This window comes from Henckelia pumila, chromosome 3 (assembly GCF_033568475.1).
Source record: "Henckelia pumila isolate YLH828 chromosome 3, ASM3356847v2, whole genome shotgun sequence".
Lineage (NCBI taxonomy): Eukaryota > Viridiplantae > Streptophyta > Magnoliopsida > Lamiales > Gesneriaceae > Henckelia > Henckelia pumila.
In genome coordinates, this window is record NC_133122.1 from 142,105,071 (window position 1) to 142,114,081 (window position 9,011).

Sequence of the window (9,011 nt, forward strand, 5' to 3'; positions counted from 1 at the left end):
TTACGACGACTTATGATGCTATATCGAACTTTGGTCATGTAATTTTTTTCTTTTTTTTATTTTTATTTTTGGTCGTTTAGGTGTTCCGATGGTTTGTAGTAGTTCCTTTTTCTTACAAATGCGTATGTTGAACACGTCAACAACCTATATATTCATGCGGTCATGTTCAAAAAATTACTGAAATTAATTGCATAACAAGAACAAATTAAATAAATATAACGAAGTAAAATTGAAAGTTGATAATATGAAATGCACAAATCGGAAAGAGAAAAACGTCAAATTTACAATTTTTTTATATTAATAATTTTATTTTGTTAAAAGTATTTCTCTAATCTCTACAGCCTTTTTCCTTCAAATGCATACAAACAATAGTGGAGCCAGAAATTTAAGTCTACCCGAACTTATTTATTTTTTTTGAAAACAATGTATAAAAAATTGCCAAGAAAAACATTTAGTAATTACTCTTAAGAAAAAAATTTCTTATAACACCTTACATTATAGATTTTTTGGGATTCTATAATCAATCCATGAGTGGGTATATTAGTGGGCTAATGCATGTCCATGATTATTTTATTTGGATTTTTTAGTTATTAGTTTTGGGCTACCCGGGCTAATCCTAAAATGATCCAAAAAATAAACACAAAAAAATATATAATTTTTTTTTAAAAAATACAGCCTGGGTGGCACAATGAGTAGCTCCGCCCTTGCATACAAACTCACTGAAAATGGCTTAAAGTTTTATAGTCTATTGTATGGACGAGACTAAGTGTTTGACAAAACCTATTAAGATAGTGTTTGAGAGAGCTTCTAACAAATATTTCTCAACTTTTTTAATTTTCACAAAATTTTGAAATTTTTCTAAAGAAAAGTTGAGAAGCGATTCTTAAAATTTCTTCCAAACACTACCTAAAAACAACTTATAAGATGATTTTGGAGCTTATAATAAGTTGTCAAAACATATTTTAAAAATAAATTATTCAAGTGTTTGATAAACTTATTTTTAAAAAATTAAAGATTTTGATGTGTTTGTCGTTATGACATCTTTTAATTATCAAAATTAATAAAAAAATAATATTATGAAGAAAGATTTTGATGTGTTTGTCGTTATGACATCTTTTAATTATCAAAATTAATAAAAAAATAATATTATGAAGGTTATTTAAAATATTTTCAGAATTTTATCATAAGTAATAAACATATATAGGGAAAAAAACTATCCATATTTTATTCAAAAAATTGATATTTTAGGATTTTTTTAAAAATATTTATATTTAATACCTGGATGACATGGTGGGGGTTGTTAGAACCGAAAAATGGAAGTGTAATATAATAATTGATGAAGGGTAAACAAATATTTATTTTTATGTTGTTGGATTGTTAAAAATGTAATCGAAAGACCGTGATTATGGACTAAGTAGAATAAAACCCATAATTTGCCATCTTTGGTCCAGAGAATTTCACTCCGTTGTCACGAATCGACACCAACATGCGCATTCTAAAAATCTCTAAAGTATGGTGTATTGTAGAGGTTGCTTATATACTAGAATATTCTGGATTAAAGTTCTCTAGAATTCACTTGTAAATATAAAACTTGTATAGAATTATGTAGATGAAAGCATCTAAACTTGTGTAGGTGCAGGAAGCTTCAAGAAAGTTAATCTCCAACATCAGATCAAAGTGATGTTAGTCATTCATTTTAGGAAACCACTACTATAAAAGAGTGAAGCCCTCATTTTTAAATCACTAATTTGAAAGAAACAAAAAAGCATTCTCAAAGCTCTCTTGTGTTATCACTTAAACACTTGCACACACACTTACCACTACAACAAAAAAAGTAATAGACAAGGGTGAAAAAACGTTGTTAAAGGGGGGGTCTGAAACCGATGTTAAAAGCTATGTTGTTAAAAGTCCAGTCAAAGACAACGGTTTTTCACCGTTGTTAATTGAGTGAAAAACCGTTGTCGTTTGCTAAAAAGACAACGGTTTTTCACCGTTGTCTTTTACCACACTTTTAACAACATGAACTTTAACATCGGTTTTAAACATGCAATAGACAATGTTTTCCACCCTTGTCTTTCTTCAACTATAAAATAAAAAAATATATATACAATTATCCAATATTATAAATTACACAAATTCGAAAATAAAATTTATTATAAAATATTTTAGTATTACAAATGACTCAAAATTAAAAAAATTAAAATTTGAATCATAGTTCTGTACACACTAAAAAATAAAGCTATACTAATAAACATGGAATCGGATATAGAACAATAACCATGGCCTTCTTTAATCCCCTTCTTCAGATCAACCACGAACGACTTCTCATTGAACTCAATTTACTGCAAACTAAAAAATAAACGAGTATAAGAAATTCAAAATTAATCAACAAAATAAGCCAATAAAAATACTGTTTTAAGCAATGAAATACCATCGAGACAATGATGTAGATGCAAATGAGATAAACTTTAAAAAATATTTTATAATATGGGAATATGAAAGAATCGCGCAACAAAGGTTGCTTTGCTAGTACTCGCAAAGACGAAGTTAAGGAGCAAATGCCGCACGTGATCTTAGAAGGGCTAAATCTGTGACACCGTGCTTTCAATATATATGATGGATCATGTTTTCTGCTCATATTTTTATGAGGATTTATTCAAATGACGGAACATCTCATAGTGTGAAAGATCTAATGGTCCTTGTTTGACCATATAAGATAAATTTAACATGTGTAGTATGCCAATAATCATGAAATAATCTGTTTTTGCATCAATTAGATTCTAAAACATATGCTGATTAAAAGTAAGTATCATATTTAAAAATCCTAAATATTTTTTTGCTAACACTCGTAACAAACTATATGTATATATATTATATAATATAATTAAGTGGCTATAATTATTTGGATATTTATCCATTGCACATTATGGATAATTTTTTAATCTTTGAAAATATACGAATGAAAGAGTTTTTTTGTTAGTTATGAAAGAGTGTCCTACTGGAATTGCAAATTTAAATCAATATAATATAATATTAGAACTCCTACCAACAATATTCGATATATATGGCAACACCACGTACACATTAATTCCTAGTTATGTGCAAAAAACCCTTCAGTAAAAAAGCATTCGAAATGGATTCATATTTTATTTAATAAGAATGCTCTGCTTCCTGGATGGTATCACGACGAAGAATTCCATACGTTAATTCTGGCTTCGTCGGAGGAGATAATGGAAAAGTTGGATGATCTTGATGAATTCTTTGAGTTCAATTCAGCCGCCGTCTGGAAATATCCACTAGAAGATATTGTCTACGATGATGATGATGATGATGATCGCTCCGATGAGATGCCATCGCCACCACGTGATATTATGACGATGAGGGAGGAGGTGATGAAAATCTTGTTTGAGATCGCAGAAAGTCTTGATTCCAATATCTCATATCTTCACAATCAAGAACGTCCACCGCTCGAGGAAGAATATCATGAGAAGAAGACATCAACACGTGAATTAGAAGATCAAGAAACTACATCAACATTAATTAATAAGGAGTTTTTCGTGAAAATCTTGGGTGAGATTAATCCTGAATCCAAGATCGATACTAATTGTTCGGATCAAAGAAAGTCGAAATCGCAGCTTGGCGTCGAACAACAACACATGGTATAATGTGTCTGAGAAGATTGATTATTTAGACTTCACAACCATCGTAGAAGTAGAGGAGAAGATATCATGTAATCGTACGTTTTAATTCATATTTGCATGTTATTAATGAATAGTGAAAGAGTGGGTGCCCGGTTAGGCAACTTGTGGCTAAGGGTTTTTGTGACTCTATGTATAAACAATCTTTGTTTAATATAATTTACATTCATTAATGACATTTTCTTTGTCTTTCTTCATATTGTTATATTGTGATATACTATTGATGTTTTGATAAAGACCTTGAATATATTATAGTGTAAGTAAGATGATATAGTGAATAAAGAGAGATCACTATTATGAAACACATCTTATAATCACTGTATATTCTAAACAGTTTCTAGTCAATTGAGCCATCCACTAATAAGGATAAGGATCGCTCGAGATTGAGACTAGCATTTGTGATGCCAAGTACCACGTTTCATTGGTAATGGACATGAAGATGTTCAAAGCATGCAAATGGATATTCATATGATGAATGATCGAACTACCCTATTCGGACTTTCCAAGTGGTTATCACTTATCGAGTGGATAAAGTCCGCGGTTTTGGTTGTACACCATTAGTCCTTACTACTTGAAACATCATTGAGACTCTATATGCTAGTACTGTACTTTGACTTGTTTACCAACTCTATTGGGGTCATCAGGTGTCGGGATTGGGTACAGTTACGACACATATAGGAGTCGATGCTTTGTTGTCAAGGATTCACCACATACTTGCGAGTGTGGATATCCTATGTGATCTGAGGAGATAACAGCATGTACAACATGCCGTAGAAAGATACTATCCGCAGCATGCACCTCACGCTGTTGTTAAACTTAATATCAACATGCATCGCATGTCATCGAAAATGAGGCACTATTCGCAGCGTGCGGTGCACGTCGTTACTGATATTATTAACGAAAATATCAACAGTGTGCGGTACGCACTTTTGATGAGGTGTTTATATTAAATTTATATTAATCCCATATAACAACAATACTTTCTTAAATTATAACTTATGTATTGTCCAATATCCCAATTAGGCCAATAAACTCTAGAGATATTCTCCTGGTTAAATAACTATAGCAATACCGTGAGAATTAACTCTTGATTTCTCAAATCTCTTTTTAGAACATTGGAATACAACATCCTTGTTTGCACAATTTTCCAAATGGTGTCACAGCATTACTGCTGTGATAACTGATGAATATAACCCAAATCACTAAAACCTAATTCTGTCAAGCTGACCAAAATCCAAAAAATAGATATTATACCCAAACTGATCATCAGTCTCCCTATGCTCGGTTATATTTTAGTGGCAATAGTTCTTAAGACAAGCTGGAAAAACTCCCCCAGAATTTGGAGCAATTCTAAACTTTTTACCTCTGAAAATACTTACAGATAAACCATGAAAATTCACGATCTCTCGAATGTGTAATCAATCACTACCGTCGAAAGTGACATCTTTAATTATTACATAAAAGAAATATATTACCTTGGTGAGTCAATACATTCCAACCATAACTGTACCATAATTCCTCGAAAATACGGGCAATTAGTTCACAAATTCATTGTGATAATTCATATTTTCACTCAGGAATTGATACTCATGGTACAAACCTCTGGATTGTCGATGCTTAGTCTAATTCTGTTGACTCACTCATCATCAAGAAACAAAATGCTTCATTCTCTTTTTGTCAGAATCGAGTACACAAATCCTTGCACTAAGGACTAATATTATACATGTGACAACGTCGTTGTCCACAATTCTTGATTTCCTAAACTCTTCATATTCTCACTAAATCTTGACTAACTGATTTCGGATCTCATAACGTTCAAGCACATCATTTTCTAATACAAAATTCTTAATTCTGTTTGTATCGACTCAATCACACATTGATCTAGCTCATCCAATAGACAACCTGAAAAATCACTGACAACAATCAGGCCAGAAATATAAAGATCTCGGCTGCTGCCTTTCCTAGAAGACTTTGAATTTTACAAACAATTTGCAAAACCCCGATCTAGTTTAGGACTTATACACTGCCTAAACAAGAACTCCTAGGTACAACTCAGTTTCAGTCCTTGACTGATAAAATACAGATGTTTCCAACTCGTGTTAACTTGGCACAAAGATGATCCTATAATGATCAGAATGACAATTTAGGTGTTTGTGCTTCGAGTTCCTTAAAGTGAGTTTTTTTCTTCAAACTTTGAAAGCTCAGATATTCTCACAGCAAGAGTTCTTAGCCAAAAATTGATCTTCGATGGATTAAGGCTTTTATTTATAGTCTTAAGATGCTAAAGGTAATAAATTCAAAATAAATCTCTAAGATAATTTTAAATATTCCCGTTGCATTTGTCACTTTCATGGACAAATTCTGAAACCGACATTCTTTTGGATCGCGACAGTACCTTATGCAGAGTGTGTCAGAGTACGGAAAAATTTATCCAAATAGATCGCTCTAGGTAGATTGATGATAGTTTAGTATCTTCAGTTTGGTTAAACTTCGTGGGATCAGTCGAGCTAACCAGGAAGTCGTGCTTCTCATTTTAGCGCCTTATTCATAAGGACGCTCTTATCTGAAATATTCGATTGATCAATAAGATCACACTTTCAATAGTTTCAGTTTAGCTTGGTTGACCAATGAGACCGCACTTTCAATAGTTTCGATTTATCTCTTTTTCAGTTTATCTTGTAGTCAGTTTAGTATTTTTGTACTTTTGTTTATAAATACAAAAACTTAATTTCCAACATATCATAAATTTTTATCTTAAGAATAAAAACTATCTATTTCCTTGAATTCTGATATTTCTCAAAACTAATAAAAATAAATAAAAATGTATAGTCGGATTAGCCATGCAAATATTATTGTCAATTATAGATTTTGATGGAATTAAAGTAATTGTTGTTTGGATAATAACATTGTGTTTTCGATGTTTTATATATCTCATTTCTCTTATTGAAATTAAATTAGTTGCTATTAATATGATTATATATATATATATACAGTTGCGTTCGGGTGCAGGCAAACTTGGGCGCCAGCCTACGTGGCGCCCAAGTGTATATATATATTTTTTAATTTGTCACGTGGCTGCCTTAAATTATTTTACCTATAACAGGCTTCATCTTCTCAGAAGCCCCAAATACAACGCGATCCCTATTTCTCCTCTTTCACGTCTGCAAATGGAATCCCCGATGCCGCCCATCTCCGCCGTGGAACGACCACATCTCCGCCGTCACTAAGGTTAATCTTCCTCTCACATAGGCGATTCCATTTTCTCCTCTTCTCACGTCTGCAAATGGAATCCCTGATGCCGCCCATCTCCGCCGTGGAACGACCACATCTCCGCCGTCGCTAAGGTTCTTCGTCCTCTCAGGTAGGCGATTATTTAAGCAATCCCATTTTTCTCTTATCACGTTTACATAGTTTGCGACTTTCACGATCCCATTGTTTTGAATATTTTCATAATAATATACTCTCCGTTGCCGCCCATTCACGCCCAAATAATATACTCTCCGCTGCCTCTTCCACGATCCCATTTTTTTTTATAATAGTTCAAAGGAGATTCACGTACATTTTGGGCTCTTACATAGTCAATATTGGAAGCAACAGAGAAACTCCTTCTACTTCTTCGTCGTTCTCGGTCACGAGAACAAGAAGAAATCGAGGAGGCCAGCCCAGGTCGATTCTTGTTTTTTTTTATAGTTTGTTCGATAAATTGTTGTTTACCCATTTTCATAATTTGTAGATAATTTCATGTTAACTGTTATTATTATTATATGGTTTTATCTTCCGAAGCATTAGCACGTTGGGGATTTGACCTTGGCAAACTTCTAAAACCTCTTCTCTGGCTTGTGTTTTCCATTCAGGGTTCGATGCCAACAACATGAGACACCATGACGCAGCCACAGCAGATGTCTCGAATCCGGCTAAGTAGATGTTTCTGCAGTTGTCAACTATGAATTGATCCAATGCCTTTGGGCTCAAATCACTGGCTTTCGCACCTTCAACAAGAATTTGCAACAAATCCTTCTCACGTCCAGCTTCTTGTCTCTCTCTCACTATCTTCAAGATCAATGAGCATATTTTGGTGTCTGCCCAAAAATTTCTTGACCCTGGGCGTAACTACTGCCGAAACAGGCTTTGGATATAATGTCTCCTGAAAATCTTTTGGTGTCTTCATCAACTTTGATCTCAATAATTTCTCCTCCACACTCGAACTTCTGCTTCCACGAATTCACCAGCCCTAAGGATGATTCGGTGATGATGTCGATCATTCCCTACATTCATTCATCCATTTTTTGACATCAGAAAAATGAGTTATAAAATCCATATCAAATACCAGTGTACAAGTCTGTTAATCTGTTTTTAATTTGAGATACATGTTATATATATATATAAGTCACATGTACTCAACTAGAGATGGCAATGGACTAACTATAAATTTGTTTTTGATTTGTAGGGTCTATAAATCCGTTAGTCTATATTAAAGCTATTAGTCTATAATAAAAGCAGTGGGTCGTTTGCGTTCCAGAAATTGTGGTATCTTACATCGAACGATGTTAGGTATCTATCAATTATTAGTAATATTGTTAATTATTTGTTTTCTAAATTTATTAAAAATTATTATACTAAAATGTATGATCGTCATATTTTACAGAGATGGAAGAAAACAGTGGGGATGATCAGTCATACATCCCTCAAGTTGGAGAAGATCGAAAGCCAAATATTGGAATGGGATTCGAATCAATGGAGGATGCATATTTGTACTATAACCAATACGCACGAGAATCTGGATTTAGTGCGAGAATTAGCAATAGCAAGAGAAGTAAGAAGACGAGTGAAGTTATTTGGAAAAAAATTGTATGCTTTAAAGAAGGGCAGACAAATGAAGTTCGATGGAGTAAAGAGGCAAATAGTGATAAACCAAGACAAAATAGAGCTCGTCGAGACATTCGATCTGGATGTAAGACAAAGATTTCAGTTGTGAAGGAACAAACTGGTCCGGGATGGGTGATTAGTACTTTCGTAGAAAACCATAACCATCCACTTGCTACTCCTTCAAAAGTCCATTTGTTACGTTCACATCGCAGTGTTTATGTATCAAAGAGAGCACTAAGTCAACAATTTGCAGAAGCCAATATCCCAAATTGTCAACAAATGCGATTATTTGAGATAGAACATGGAGGGCCAGAGAACGTAGGTTGTACAGAAAGAGATTTGAGAAACTATCAGAGAAGTTTAAGGGAGGAGCACATGGGATGGATGCTGAAACATTTGTTGATTTCTTGCAATCTGAGAAAGACAAGTGTTCTACTTTTTTCTTTG

General features: G+C 33.3%; 1 protein-coding gene across 1 annotated transcript; it reads right to left on the bottom strand.

Annotated features, from left to right (window-relative positions):
• Positions 1 to 6,853: 6,853 nt before the first annotated feature.
• LOC140889648 (cytochrome P450 714B2-like) lies at positions 6,854 to 7,960 on the bottom strand. Its single transcript, XM_073297367.1, has 3 exons — positions 7,798 to 7,960; positions 7,505 to 7,687; positions 6,854 to 7,116 (listed from the first exon to the last, which is right to left on the bottom strand). The coding sequence occupies exons 1-3, from the start codon at positions 7,958 to 7,960 to the stop codon at positions 6,854 to 6,856; spliced, it is 609 nt and encodes a 202-aa protein (XP_073153468.1).
• Between the last annotated feature and the right edge of the window lie 1,051 nt (positions 7,961 to 9,011).